The 16,190-nt window shown below is 31.1% G+C and overlaps 2 protein-coding genes across 5 annotated transcripts in view; one reads left to right on the top strand and one right to left on the bottom strand.

Annotated features, from left to right (window-relative positions):
* LOC125077733 (zinc transporter 1) overlaps positions 1-5,027 on the top strand; it is a 29,388-nt gene extending 24,361 nt beyond the window's left edge. For 2 of the 4 annotated variants that reach the window (XM_047689753.1, XM_047689752.1), the window contains 2 exons: positions 3,055-3,200; positions 4,795-5,027. In XM_047689753.1, the coding sequence (XP_047545709.1) occupies positions 3,055-3,200; positions 4,795-4,840 (192 nt within the window). In that variant the 3' untranslated portion in view covers positions 4,841-5,027. Of the gene's footprint in view, positions 1-1,447; positions 1,614-3,054; positions 3,201-4,794 lie in introns of those variants that run through there. The other 2 variants (XM_047689755.1, XM_047689754.1) reach the window with 2 other exon arrangements.
* A 5,376-nt stretch (positions 5,028-10,403) lies between these two features.
* On the bottom strand, positions 10,404-14,899 carry LOC125077731 (glutamate receptor ionotropic, delta-2). Its single transcript, XM_047689748.1, has 9 exons — positions 14,821-14,899; positions 14,666-14,751; positions 14,077-14,265; positions 13,772-13,935; positions 13,234-13,403; positions 11,962-12,155; positions 11,490-11,782; positions 11,105-11,288; positions 10,404-10,676 (listed from the first exon to the last, which is right to left on the bottom strand). The coding sequence occupies exons 1-9, from the start codon at positions 14,897-14,899 to the stop codon at positions 10,404-10,406; spliced, it is 1,632 nt and encodes a 543-aa protein (XP_047545704.1).
* Between the last annotated feature and the right edge of the window lie 1,291 nt (positions 14,900-16,190).

Below are 16,190 nucleotides of genomic sequence, written 5' to 3'. Positions count from 1 at the left end.
ATGATAAGCCACCAATATTTACCTGTATGATGATGATTTTATTAAAATAAGGCATCTATCACATGAACAAAAATGACATAACGCGTTTGAAATGAACGTACCGAAAACCGCAACAATTTTATCTAATCGGTGCATAACGTTTAAAATTTCAATGACTCATGTCCGTTCATATTATATATATATTACATCTTAGCAACAGCCTAAGCTGCGTAATTTATAATTTGGCATAAATGTGTGTGAAGTAGAAAATATGTAAATATATTATTAATCAATTTTCGTTCACGTATGAATATAGTCGCTAACAATGTAATATCTGCGTAAATTTATCGTAAAGATTCAAGTATTACGTAAGTAGGGTAAAATGTGTATTATATTTCGCTTCAGCATAACCTGATTAGGGAGGGACAAAATATAATTAATAAAATTTGTTTCTTCTGCCTATAATTCTTGAAGTGATAACTTCTTATGGATCGCATTGCTTCGTTACGTAACGCGTTACGGCGCCGGTCTGTCTGGCTTCCCTTTCTCTACGCATGCTCATCTTAGATTAGTTTAAGTTTTTTGTTCACACGTATTTTTTTTATTACCATTGCCTTTTTTCTTTTGGTTATTACTTGGATATTATATATTAGAAAAAAAAAACAAGTTATGAGAGACAACATCAAGTACAAGAAAACATCGTGAGGAAACCTGCATGTGTCTAATTTCAACGAAATTCTGCCACATGTGTATTCCGCCAACCCGCATTGGAGCAGCGTGGTGGAATATGCTCCAAACCTTCTCCTCAAAGGGAGAGGAGGCCTTTATCCCAGCAGTGGGATATTTACGGGCTGCTAATGCTAAAAAAAAATGATTCCCCTAATTATAGTACAATTCTTGGTTCATTTTTAGAAAAGTGAATTTAAACATCTTCGGTCATCAGCCATACAATTAACTTGTATAAATCCTAGTCTATGTTTAAACAATATGTTGAGTGCGTTTATGTAAACTCGCGATTGAAACCACAAACATGGGCTTGCTTTATTTGTACTTGCGTATTAATTTTACTGGTGGTTGATCTATGTGCAGACATATCGGGTTAGGTACCACCTACTCACCATTTGTTCTACCGAGAAAAAGCAATAGATTATATAATTTTGTGTTCGAACTTGTAAGATGTGCGCACCAAGATAATAAATAACAGGCTCAAAAGACATAACATCTAATATCCTATCCCTAGCACTGTTACACGGGCTATGATGATCATATACTGACAGGCCCATTTACTTGCCTTAACACAGAAAAAAAAATAAAACGTATGCATATCATTTTTTGTTAAAGTACGTTGGATTGTGATATAGTTATAGTCGTATCACATTAATAATATAAGTTTAACAACCATCGAATGCTTTTAAAACATGCACAGATTTAAATATTTCCAAAGAAATGTTTTTTTTTTCTAACTTGCAGTTTTTCAGTTTAGACACGATAAGGGTTCGTTAAAATATTTTTCAAGGAGATGCTTCTAATACGTTCGGGCCTCAAAATGTCTACCTCCGACACTGAACTTTTGAAGAATTTATTGTGACTTCGTTGTCTTATGAAGAATTTTGTTATTATAGTATAATAAAATGTGATATATTTTTAATAATTAATATTGTTACATTGTTAAATCGTTTTAATCGTGTTAATTGTAAAAAATCATAGTTAGTTTTTTTACCTCAGTGTGCCAAAGTATATTTGTTACATGTGTATAAAATTTATTAAAAATAGCAAAATATGTATGTTTTTGATTTCTTTATTACAACACTAAAAATAAAATCATTTGAACACTAATGATTATTCAGACAAGAAAAAACACTAATCTTGCAAATCAATATAACGTAAATGTATGTTAAAAGATAGCGAAATTATTCAAATATATTTTAAACACTGATTAAAGATTTAATATAAAATCGAAATCGTACCATAAAATTCGACACTGATGTGAAAGAAACTCACATTAGCAATTGAATATCATGAACAATGCCGTGACGTCACTGATAACGTATCGATTTTGAGATATTTACTGTTAACAAGGTGCTGTAACATACCTAAAGTACGTACAAATTATGCTACTTATATTGAATCAATTTACTAAAAACTAAGGCACGTGTTATTCCGCGCACGTGATAGACGTAATACCTTTTTGCATCATGTTTCACTAAAACGTTGCACTTGAGTTTGACCTTAAAATTTTACTCCAATAATAATTATTTCGAAAATATCACAATGTTAAACTACTGGCATATTTTTGTTATAAAAAAATAACATTTAAAAACGGGTTGTATTTAATTTGTGATTACTTATTATTCTTTGATAATTATTTAATGAATTGAATCGATAGCAATATTTTATCTGTGGTATCAATACTTTGAAATGTCATCTACATACATAATATGTTTATTAAATAGAATTACAAATATAATTTACATCGACGATTGCATAATACACAATAGAATATTAAGTACATGCCCTTTCATGTATACGTCGATCGATACGAATGTGTATTTATGACTAATCTTCGAAAATTGATTTGACCTTTTTTACTATGAAAATTACAGATAATTTACAATGTTTGTAGTCGAGAATATATTATTGAATTCGATTACAATATGAATATTTATTTTACCTTTAATTTAATATTATAGTCACATCGATATATATCTTAATTTTGGGACACGGGATGGACTATTCGACAAGAAAATAATAGATAAAATCCTGGATGCTCGTCAGGTGTGTCTCGACCTTAATATTCTGACTTCAGGTCATGCTGATTATAAATATCATTTTAGTTCAATAGTAAAATATTGACCATTCATTAATCGGAAAAATAGTGTATCTCATTAATGTTATTTTATTAATATTTATCAATTTTTTTACAAAACATTTGAAACTTTGATATCGTGTGTACAGTTTCCGCATAAAGTTTCACCGTCCAAATGTTACTTCACCATCATACATTCATAATCATCATTAGCGTCATTTTACTCTGTCTTATCGATGACTGGGTTCAAATTTGTTTATTATTTTCAGAAACAAAGCACACCGTCCCCGACGGTCACTCCGTATTTATGCAGACAAAGGAACATGGGCTCGCGGACGGAGTCGATTAGTTCAAACCTTGGAACCAGCGGCCAAGGAAATGCCACTGCAAGGAATCTGGACGCGTTAGAGTGCGGGTGAGTATTTTACCTTAATTAAGTTCGTTCAGATTATTATACAGCCATCCCAACTAGTTGTTTTTATAGCCGAATAAGGGTGCTTTTTATCACTATTACGTTATTATCTTGTTTAATTACTCATTACACTGTATAGTAACTATTATTGCAGAGTCCTTACGGCATAGTACATACTCTTACATAGCCTTTTGGCGTACTGTCAAATATTTTAGATCAAAGACTAATCTAACACTAAACAAACTTAATGAGATTTAGACAATTTTACTACATTTTACTTATTGTTATATTTCTAACATTATTGGTACATTGGTTGGTTTCTACATATGGTATTGTTGGGTTGAATACGTCTAGCAAATAATGTCCCCCCATAAGAGCCGTATCCACAAGCATTAGGCAGTTAATGTAAAAGTCTGCTAAAATATTTTTTCTTGCAACGTCGTAATCACCGCATCGATAAGTACTCATAGGTTTTTTTTTAATTGTTCGAATTCATTCTTTTGCCTAATTTCATAACAACTTCTATAGATATGAATACAGGATAAACAAATACACTTTACTATCTAACAACACATTTACTAGGTTTGGAAAACATTGAGGACGATGGATAAAATTATACGATTTTAATAATGCCTTCTCAAAATTTTTCTTTTACACCGGTTGAGAGCGTCTTAAGTTAGTATTATTCAAATATAATTTCAGTACTTTAAACGAAACAATTTTTTAAGTCGACTGTGAATATCATAATCTATATAATTCATTACTTTATATAAAGATAGCCGAGAGCCGAGATGGCCCTGTGGTTAGAACGCGTTCATCTTAACCTATGATTTCGGGTTCAAACCCAGGCAGGCACCACTGTATTTTCATGCGCTTAATTTGTGTTTATAATTCATCTCGTGCTCGGCGGTGAAGGAAAACATCGTGAGGAAACCTGCATGTGTCTAATTTCAACGAAATTCTGCCACATGTGTATTCCACCAACCCGCATTGGAGCAGCGTGGTGGAATATGCTCCAAACCTTCTCCTCAAGGGAGAGGAGGCCTTTAGCCCAGCAGTGGGAAATTTACAGGCTGCTGATGATGACGATATAAAGATATATTATAAACTTACCTTATATTATTTATGTATCTAAATAGTCGTTGTAATAGTCGTGTCGTTCTACGAAATAGAATAAAAGAACTAGAACAAACGAGCCAACTTTATTCTATTGGTTCGCGTGACAGCCACGCTTGACACTCGCCAAACGTTAATACTGTGTTATTATCACTATTAGTCCCTCTTTTTATATCACATTAAGTAATTATTACTAAAAATATAATATTAATAATATAAATATTGGACAACATCATATACATTACTCTGATCCCAATGTAAGTAGCTAAAGCACTTGTGTTATGGAAGATCAGAAGTAACGACGGTACCATTAAGTACCATTATAGTATTTATTTATATATACTACTTTACTAGGGAGCGTGTACTACTACAGAAAAAATAGAGCTCAACCAACACACTATATTTTCCGTTGTAGTATTTTTTCCGACGCGTTCTCAGTTTTAACGGTCTACCTGGGTTTTATAAATACATTTATTTTCAGGTCCCTTCTACCGTCCCCGATGCCAGACGGACGCCTGGCTGTGTGACATGCAGCCGCATAGTGCCCCCACGACACGTTACACATTAGCTGTGAAATTAAAACCTACACAAATAAAATCACTCACATAAATAGGTAATTTTTTTAAGGAATTAAATGTATGAAATAAATGTTGGCAATGATTGAATATTTTAAATCATTTATGTAAAAAAATACTTGGATCCCTTTGTAATAATAATATTTGTTTTTATTCAATGAAAAAAAAAATTGTATCTTACAAAAAATTTCAACTTTCGTATTCTGATATAATAAATAAAAAATATCTCATAACTGAGGACTGCTTTAACATACTATAAAATAATTGATAAAGTAATGGATGAGACGTCCATAAGCCAGTGTTTCGGTCCAATAATTGATATAATATTCATTTTGATCACGAAACGGAGGCTTATTGTCCAAAAATGTCGGAATTTTCGGCAAAGGTTCAAAATTTTCATTCTTTGTACTACCTAGCACAAAATAATATCAATAATTTAAATTAAAAATAATTGTTCTGGAATTCCAATATCTCATGCGCGTTATTAATATATTTTTCTCATTTTTGGTCCGAAAAAACCCTTTTGGGCTCTCACCTTTTATTAGAATCGTTTTACTAAATTAGGATTTCAAAAAAAAAAAACAACAATGTGTTCGTAGACATAAGCATTTCACATCTGTGTGTTAGTTAATGTACCAAATCACGAAGTTGGTTCTATATTAAAAAAATCCTTTTACGGTAATAGTGATGAATTGTGTTAATATAATTTATAGTCTACAAGACAAGTATGTCAGGGTTAATAGCTTATAAGCGATATATTATAAATGATTAGGCATAGTTAAGTGAATGACACTGTTGCATTATTTTTTCTGTTTTCTTTTTTTCTATACAGCCTAATCCTTTATATTATTACGCCTAGTGAATACAAATAATATAAAAACTTTTCTGTCCTGTTTTCTGTTTTTAATTTACGGAATATAATTTTAATTAAAAAATAGTACAAAAGTACAATTAACATGTTTCTTTTTTAAATATTGCAATATAATCTGATTAAATAGATACATACATCATAATTATAGAATATATATTCGTATGTTTAATATAAGCCTTTGGACTTCATAAACTGGCGATAGGTTCCATAGTGATGAATAAGGGAATTTGTACAATCGTATAAACGACAAATCCTTGTCAAATGTAAAATTAAACGAAAAAAACTAAGGTACGTACACATATATACCCATTGTCTATAAAAATTGGATAAACGAAAAAAAAAATGTACACAAGTTTTAATAGTAAACAATTTGTCATGACGTTTTAAATTCGTTTGCGTTGATTTGAGTCCAAGGACAAAAGTCATTGACCTAACATGAATTCAGTTCCCAATGTTCGTCTTGACACATTGATAGTATCATATCTTATCTATCGTGATCTATACACGAGTGTTCGACGACTTCAAACAATCAATATAATATCTTATTATTTCCAGTATTATTAGGCCAAATAATTTATATACTTTTTAAATGGTATATAGGTCATTTTTTCAAGTGGGCATGTCATACGAAACTAAGAATTACTGAAAATTGTTGCCTTGCCTTGAAAACTCGAAAAAATTGTTTTTGTATACCGAACTGGTTTTGAATAAGTAAACATACATACATTATTACTAAAGCCACTTATAGATATCCTCAGTAACGTCAAATGACTTTAAAGCCAATTAACTAGTGTTACAAAACGATTTTTAATGCAATAAAATCCTCTATCAGGGTCTTAAGCTCTAAATGAGGTTGTTTTTTTTTTTCAATATTTTTGTAAAAATTGTTCATTGACATTTAAGTTAATTGACGTCTCGAGTACAGCACGTGACATTGGCGAAATAATCTGTGCCTTTTTAGCACAAAAAAAAACAAACAAAAAGAAAAAAAAAAAACTAAATTGAATAAATTAAATATAATAACATGACAGCTTGGCATATATATTTCTCGCGTTGAAATACAATTGACATTGTTCCTGAGACTCGCTTGAAATTATTTCAATATCCCATACAGATTTGGCTACACGTCTTTTTATATCCACCTACATATTCCTATATTATAAGGAAATATTTAAATGTAAATCAAATCCTTAATAAATAAAATAATAGTGTACAATTAATATGAATTCATCGATATTACATTTTTAACTTTCATTAAATATTTTTAATCGTTTAATGAGATCACCAAATACAATCTACCTTCACGATCAAGCAATAATTAAGCACTATAAAGTAACTTAAACTAAGTTAACAACTAGCAGCCAAAATATTGTAGTACTAATACTACGGTTTATTTGTAATAAAATCTTTAATAAACTTTATTCATTTTAAATCGACTCTCGACTTTTTTCCATAAGCCATATAAAAAACGGTAAAATGGCGCGTAATATAATGTTTAATTTTTAAACTAACCTTAGTAAGAGATAAGTTAAAATTATAATACTGACGACCGATAAACATGTTTAATAAAAATGTTTTAATTTATTTAAAATAACTACTCGTATATAAAGCGTATTCGAGCTTCGTATTATAAATTTATAATCCTTAGGAATAATTATCACACCAAATATAGTGTGCATTTTGGTAATAATATTTCTTTATTCACAATAAAATAACTCACCGTGATATAGCATTACTTTTTTCTTACTTAAAATTGTGATGAAGATTCCTAGATATAAGTAGCAATGGATGAATAGTTTTAGCGTATCAGTTTGTGTTATGTGCGGGTAATTTTGCTATAGATGATCACAGAATAAATGCACTTTTATTTACATAATTTCATTTTCAATTACGTGAAAGTCAAGCCACTATCAAGAACTGCGGTGTCGTAATTCAAGCCATATCAATAATGGTTATAAATATATGTGCTGTTAAGGAAGTTCTGAATACAATATACGGACTTATGAGATGATGAATTTTAAAGGCGGGAAATAAATGATAGCTAGATAGATTCAAAATTCGAATGCATATTAACATCGAATAATGAAGACGAACTTTACTTTTTTTTTCATTACGTAGCAACAACTTGATCGTGGCTGCCTAATATAGTTTAATTTTTTTTAAGTGTTATGTGCATATTGTTAATGTCAAATGTATGTAATATGACACGTGTATGAATGCGAGAAAACGTGAAAGCCTTTATTTAACTCTAGATATTTTCTTAGTGGGCATTTTTAACTTCACAATAGCTTATGTATTTATATAAAGGATTTTTAAGATTATTTGTGGTTCAGTCGATCTAATTATTTTAACAGTGAGGCTGTCAATTTACATTATAAAAATAAATTATTTATGCCTTATTTCTCTAAAGGCAACGACAGAGGCTCTTATGTCTTTTTTCTTTGTTCCGAAAGTAATATTATGAAATATAAATTGTTTAAATAAAAAATTTGCAAATTTGTTTTTTGAAAATATCTTTAAAATATTAATTTTAATCTAGTTTAATTTTTTTTAATTAATAATTATGCGCTAGATTTTTTTTAACCATATTTGTTCGTTTTGACAATATCTCTTTTTGTTTTTAATAAATTGCACAAACCGTGTGTTCAGCCATTGTAATAAAAATAAATAAATAGAAATAAAGAAAAGAAAAAAAAATTAAATCAATACATTTTGTACTTTTATCAAATTCAAATAAAATCGTTTTATTTATAAGATTTTTGTTAATTATAAAGTTTCGTATTACGTTTTCGACTTTAAAAAAATAATTTACATATTTAAATAAAATTCTGCATTCAATTGTATACATGGAAAGACTTGTTTTCCATTTCAAATATATAAAAAACAAAAAATAAAAAAAACATTTTCTTAACAAAATTTCCATCCAATTTGTCTAAATATAGTTTAAAAGCAATGTCTTAGTTATTAAGATTATTAGATGTTACATATGAATAAATAACTATAATACTTATTATGTAATATTTACAATAAATTATTGTAATTACTGCGTGACTAACAGTCATTGCTCAATATATAAAGTGTACCTTCGTTTGTATTTATGTACAAATTGTAAATTATTGTACATTCAGGCACAGCCTTTATGTAATTAAAGTATTATTTTCACCTGTTCAATGATTTTCATATTCATCTATTATAATTTTAATATAATTTCCGGCACAATTTGTTGTCCCTAACAAATGTCATAATCTCTGTATAGTCTATTTCAACCACAAGAGAACAGCATCCAAATAAACAACATTTGACACCTATCAATCTCTATCGTGTCTTCTCCACCGCACGTGACATTGGCGAAATAATCTGAAAAATCTTGGCACAAATAAAAGCCAAAACAAAAAAAACTAACATTTGACAGCAAATTGACGCGATATCATCCGAGACCTAAATAATCTATCATATTCATTATAGATTTGCGAAAAAATGGCGTTTTGCATGTCGACAAAACGGTTATCGGAACTTTGGAAGTGAAATTATAGAGGATATAAGTAGTAAAGTACAACGGTGTTCTATTACAAATAAAAAAAATCATGTCAAAAACTGTTAGTAGTAGGGCACACTATATAGCTGAACTATTAAACCTAATATAATATAATTGCTTGTTCGATTGGAATATACTATATACAAATATTGACATGCTGATATACCTAATGATGTCCTTTGACTAATATTATAAATGCGAAAGTGAGTTTGTTTGTTACACTTTCACGTATTAACTACTCGACCGACCATCATTAAATTTTACATACACGTTGTCAGGGGTACAGAAAATGAAGGGTATACTTGCACTCCCCCTCCCTGTCAATGTAATAATTAAACAATCGTTAAACAGGTGAATAAGATGCGTTATTTATAATAAAATATTAAGATAATATGATTAGACGTTGATCTTGGCTTGAATGTTAGTGCAACGTGAAAGTGTTTTCACAGTTAATAAAAATATATAATAAAATGAGTTTTTGTTTTATTTCAAACATGTTAATTTAAATGCGAATTCATGTTGCTCCTTCACAGCAGAACCACTCAGTCGAATTTTATGTGAAGCAAGATAGAACCCCTAGGAAGTACATAATTTTTTATACACCACATGACCGATCCCTAAAACGCGAGCGAGAGTTGGTATTTTATATATTTTTATTACTGGAGAAACAACAAACGTGTCCATAATGTTATACAGATTAGATTTTAAAGACATTTCTTCCTCGCACAACCACTGTGAAACCAGATTTTGGTTTTTCCGAACCGATGCTACTTGGGAACCTTTAAGAAAGGAGCGTACATATTTCTCGAAGGCCGCCAACGCACCTGCAAGCACCCTGGTTTTGCAGATGTCCATACGCCGTGGTAGTTGCTTCCCATTAGGTGAGCTTCTTGCGCGTTTGCCTTTAATACCATTAGATTAGACGGGGTAGAGTCCTGAGATTATGACACTGACTTTACAGTCGCCGCGGTGCGTTAAGCTATAGATTAACTTACGACTTAATTGGTCAAAGTAAAACAGAATATGAGAATGAGTTAGCTTATATTAAAGGATGGGTACAAAAATACATGTTTCAGACATTGACATTTTAATCAAATAAAAATAACATTTCATCGATAAAGGAAAGCTGATGGTGTTCTGAGAGGAATCAAACGAGTGTCCCCGCTGGGTGTATGCACGACGTAGTATTCTCGACCGTTTATAATTCTTTTTTCCGAATCGCTGTTGAAACTGTACTTTGAATTCCCAAAGAGCGAGTCGTAGGGCGGAGGGCGAGTGTCGTCGTAATTCCGTAATGAGAAACCTTTTGTTCTTCGCTTCTTCGTCCGTTTTGGATTTTCGTCTTTATTATTTTTCTTGGTGATCCAGCGTTTGAAGAATATCTAAAATTATTTTAGTCATAATAATAATGAAAATGATGCTATCAAAGTTTAAGATTTATGTCCATAGAAATAATTAGGTATATAAATAACAATTGAATTGTATTAATTAATGTAAGCATAATTATTATAATTAATTAATAATAAGTGTCGGAAATTGTTTAGTAGGGAATTGTTTAAGATTATTCCCGAGTAAAACCGGTAAAATAAAGTAGATTCTGAACTGTTATTTTATTTATTCTTGAAAAATGTTTTTTCAATATTGCTTGTACTATTCAAATAAACTACAGTTATTTTGAGTTTAATAGCACACATTTAAGCACGTGAACGCTACATTGTCTATTTAGAAAAAGTTTTATTTTAGACTTAAAAATATTTATCTGATATTGAAGAAATAATTGTTATTACTATTCTTTAGTGACACTACTAACCTCGCCAATAAAAACTGCAATAGCGGCCGCCAATCCAGCGACCATGATCAGGTAGGTCATCAAAAGGTCGCTGTTACGCAGCTGACGGTCTTTGGACTGTAAATCGAGCGGGCAAATTTTTGTGCTTGGCAGGTCTTGGTGCTGGAGAAATGTTACTATTCCAGACTGGATCAAGCTTGAGAGCCTATAATTAGGAAACTAATAAATATATTTTTACGATTAAAGGTTAATAATTATGTTTTAATATGTTTGTTTTTCTACTGTTTATATAAAAGTAAATGTTATTTTTTATATTGGGATGTTAATATATAAAAGATACAAAAAATATTTTTGTATCTTTTGCTTTAAAACATGTTGAAAGTATGATTGTTCTTAATTCACTTACACACTGTCGAATAAGATCCTTAAAGTGCTGTTCTGCGGATAAGCGAAAGCTCTCTGTCGCTTCATGAAGGCATGAGGAGCAATAACATAAGTGCATCTGTCCGATTCCACGACACCCTCCCTCGTTTTCTTTAAATAGTCGTCGTACATGAGATTGTCGATGGCTGTTTGTTCTTTTACCAGGACCGCCCCTCCAGTGACCATGGGTAAAAAGTCCTCGTTCCTACCCACAGCCCGGAACTGAGCTCGTCCATTCACTAACATTCTGTTTAAATAGTAAAGGCTCTCTTCCGGCTGTTGTATTAAAATCAAAATTGTGCAGTTATTGTAATGAAACTTCGAAGCTTTATAAAATATTTAATAAATTCTTAGGTTTTATTTCTAAGCAAACTACAAACCAATTGGAACTCATTTAAAGTTAAAAATCTAACTAAGACGTATTTAGTAATAAGTTATTTTATAAAATGGCTCACATTTCTAATGGTATTGAATACTGCTCCGCCTTCGGCTGCAACCCAGCGATAATTCTTCTTATATAAATCTTCAGGATTTTCTATATCCAAAGTAAATTTAGATAAGGTTAGGAAAGCAGTCAGATTAGCGGTATAAAACGCAGATAGCAATATTACGAACAACCACCATGTTGCGAAAAGAACTCGAGTCGTATCTAAAACAATTACATTACATTCATTAACAGCTTGTAAATTTCCCACTGCTGGGCTAAGGCCTCCTCTCCCTTCAAGGAGAAGGTATAGCATATTCCACGCTGCTCCAATGCGGGTTGGTTGGTTAGTTAGGTAATTATTGTTACATAATTTTTCATATTTAGAATAGAAAATACAAGTTCATATCAGATTGTAGCTTATTTTGTACTTGAATGCCTTGACGTTTACCTACTTCATAATTTAATATTAAAACATAAACTCTATTCGAAAACATTAAAACAAAAATTGCTTTATTTTAACAGAAATAAAGCCTCAGTTTGTGTATAAAATCATTTTCATGTTAAAAATTATTGTGATTAGTGAGGGAATGTCCATATCAGAGGGGTGTGACTAGAGAGTGACAAATGACTTCCACCATTAGTGGAGATACCATCGGACATAATGTTGGAATTGACTGTGATTTAAGGCCAAACACGTTCCAATATTAATGGTTTAAAAAAATAGTACTAATATATTTAAAGGATGTTATCTTCTATGAATTAATTTGCTGTAAAAGAAAAATTATAACGCAGAGCAGAAATGTATATTAATTCAAGAGTTAAAAAATCATTTTGGGTTTGTATTTTTTGGGCTCGTGAGGTAGAATATATACTGTCAAGAAATATCAAATAAATAATACGGGAAATTTATTGCAATTGAATTACAAATAAATTTGAATATTTTTAAAACAAAAGCTAATTTCTGATTTTGCTGTATCTTTACCAATTCAAAATGTTACTTCCAATTGTATTAAAATCCTTCGTTAGTTATAAAAATTGGTTGGCTGACGGATAAATGGGTCACTACGTGGACATCATTGCCAATAGACAAGCGGCGTAAAGGTTTTTAACAAGTCCTTACATCGCCAATACGCTACCAACTATGGCAACTAAGGTGTTATGTCCCTTGGCTAATTCACCCATCATAACGGAACACAAAAATACACAGTATTGCATCTTGATGGTAGAATATTTGATGATTGAGTAGTACCTACCCAAAGCCCTACAACCAAGAGTTATCTCCGTACATATTAACACTTACTTGCGTCGGGAGCTAGAGTTGTTCCCTGTTTGATAAAAGCACCGTAGACGAACCACACACTTGGACTGAGAGAGATGTGCTGTTCATCATCTTTAATTAATTTAGAACGAATCCATGTTAAAATGGTGATACATGGTCCATAACAAAGTACTGCGGCCAAAATTAAATACCTATGAAACATTAAATTTTTAAAGTATTTAAAAAATGTACATATATATGTATAAACAATCCTTGAGTAAATCCTTTTTAAGCAGTTTTCAGGGGGATCTCCCCTCACTAAAAAGTTAGCTCAAGTTTCGCTCTGATAAGCCACTAAACCGTTTCAAGCCGGTGGCGGATAATTCAAAGATTAGTTATACAGGATCAGTGATTGTAAAAATCGGACCACTCGGTGGGTGCCTTTGGGGTGCAAAGCGCACAGCGCTTTTTGTGTTCCCAGAGCCCTGAATTGAAACGGGTCAGCAATTATAATATATAATATTAACAAAAGATTGTGATGAAGATGATGACGATAGGAATAATAAAAAGTTTTATGTACCAAACGTAGGTTGCAAAAGGGGCTAAGAGTCCAGATCCGGCTGCGGATTCCTTGGGTCGCTTCAGCATCATTAGCCAAACACCTTCATCTAGTTCTTTGGAGAATGATACCAATTTTCCATATTTTAAGAATGTGGGTATGAACGCTGCGGCCACGTCCGCTTTCTATTTATAAATTTAAAGTATTTGTAACATTAATGTATTCCACTTATTTTATAAATATAAATATATTAACTTAAAAATATATGTTATAGACAAAAACATTATATAAGATATATATGTATGTAACAAAATATTTTTACGTACGCTGCTATTGACCAGACCTATAACAGAATCTTCGGGCTTCCGACCTCCAAGCTCTATATTCTTTTCGGGCAAAACAATTTCGTAGGTAAAATTAAACTTTTCACGCAAGGTATTTATCAGAAAGAAAGCCACACCTTTGCCAACAATAGTACCATTTTCAGTTCTCTTTGTAAAACTCAACGGGTAATTCTGGAGAAAGGTTAGATTATTAGTATTTACAACCATTTATTTATTTGCAAACTTGCGCAAATTTAGCCTTAATTTTTTTTTTTTTTTAATATATTTGTTTTTATTAGATTTGACTTTCTATCAAATAAGATGGCACGAACATCGAACAAAAAGTCTACGTGGATTTGGTGTAAGTCCGTCGTGGTGATAACTCTTATTAAAAGTTCATGTTGAGCCTTTATTTATGTATTCAAACTATGATTTGTAATTAATTCAAGTTTTTGATAGTTTTTTTTAACTCATTTTATAATAAAAAATACAAAGATTTTTTGTCATATTAGAATCCCGATCCTTAATTCATCCAGTACGATCGAAGATGTCGGAACATTTACATTAAAACACGATAAATGCTTGAACTTACGTTATACGTAGCTATACGCAGATGTTTTCCGTTTATTTCATTTTTTAAATTCTGTAGTTCACTTTTCCCAGGCGGTATATATGTGGCTAAAATTATGATTAGACATTATTATTCCATATAATACAGGGAGCTTGTATATATTTTTAATTGTATACCAGTTAATGGGTTGTCGAAGACATCATTGCAAAAGCTTGCATTACATATTGTGGCTAGAATTAGTTCTACTCCAGCCATTGCATGATGCTGATGGTTGCTATTGGACGGTCGAAATTGAAATACTGCGTCATGGTGACCGTATGCCAATTGGGTCGCTACATAATCGCCGCTACGAGGATGCGCCTTAGACAACAAATATTATAATGCACGTAAGAATTGTATTGATATCAAATGACATTTTTTTTTTATTATTCTGCTTTTTGTTTTTTTTTTATTATTCCTATAATAACATTATGTCATCTAGAATACTAGGTACTATAAAGTATCACACACCAACATTTAGCACGGCAACATGATTTAAACAATTATCTCTGGTTATCAATATAAATTATTCTTATCTGTATCGTTTCACTATATTTCTATGAGATTAAAATAAATAGTTACACTATTACTATAATGATGTATGAGCTGAATATAATAATGCAATAATCAAATTATCCGCATTCATATAAGTATTAGAGCCAATGTTTTCTTAAGCTGTACAAATATTAAATATACCTAGTTTAAAAATACGTAGGAACATCCATAATATGATGTCGAAAACATCAATAATAATCCTTTATTAGGTAAGGGCGGCAGGTACATGTTATGTAAATTGTTGTCACTGGCGTGTAACTAATGCTTTGTGGTCTATAAAATAAATATTTTCCAATACGGCCTCATTACCTCGACAAATAAAAATTATGTCATACGTCATGACTTTACCTATGGCTAATGGTTTGTTATTTGTATTGATTATGGCTAGTAGTATTGAAAATAACAAAATCCGCTGTGACTCCTCCCCTAAAATTTACGATTATAAACAATACAACCAAAAGTCTACATTGCACACCAGCGCGCTTCTTACGAGCACCTAAATGAGACCTAATTGGCAATTCGTAAATCGTAGTGAAAAGTCAATGTTTTGTTTTATTTTAAGGCTTTTTTTTGTTTTATAAAGGTTTCTATTTTTCAATGGACATACAATTGTATGATTAGTGCAGATTTTTATAAGGTTTAAGCTTATCTAAGTAGTAGAGACCTACGGGGAGGGGATTTCGAAACTTGCCTCGCCCAGGCGTTTCTAATCCTGGGCCCTACTTCAAAAAATAATTTAACCGAAATGGAAGATATATATGATGAGGGTTATGAGATCCACTAGGTTTATGTGCCAACTCAAATCAGTTTTTTACAAAAAGTGTTAAACGTAAGGTAAGGTTTATAAAAAAGAATTTGAAAATGTATATTTATAGAACTATTTTACTTACAAAGACACCCACATTAAATTATTATTATTAAAACGCCGATAAAATACCATGGAATTGAGCGT

This window comes from Vanessa atalanta, chromosome 4, assembly GCF_905147765.1.
Source record: "Vanessa atalanta chromosome 4, ilVanAtal1.2, whole genome shotgun sequence".
In the NCBI taxonomy this organism is placed as follows: Eukaryota; Metazoa; Arthropoda; class Insecta; order Lepidoptera; family Nymphalidae; genus Vanessa; species Vanessa atalanta.
Note: the sequence above shows the minus strand (reverse complement) of the source record. Positions and strands in the feature narration are given on the sequence as shown.

What these genes read in the sequence shown, in the direction of transcription:
- LOC125077731 (XM_047689748.1), bottom strand. Translation starts at nt 14,899, where the DNA reads ATGGCTGGAGTAGAACTAATTCTAGCCACAATATGTAATGCAAGCTTT. An exon ending in CCTTTTGCAACCTACGTTTG is followed by an intron (nt 13,404 to 13,771) that starts GTACATAAAACT and finishes AATGTTTCATAG; the next exon opens with GTATTTAATTTTGGCCGCAG. An exon ending in TATTCAATACCATTAGAAAT is followed by an intron (nt 11,783 to 11,961) that starts GTGAGCCATTTT and finishes TTAATACAACAG; the next exon opens with CCGGAAGAGAGCCTTTACTA.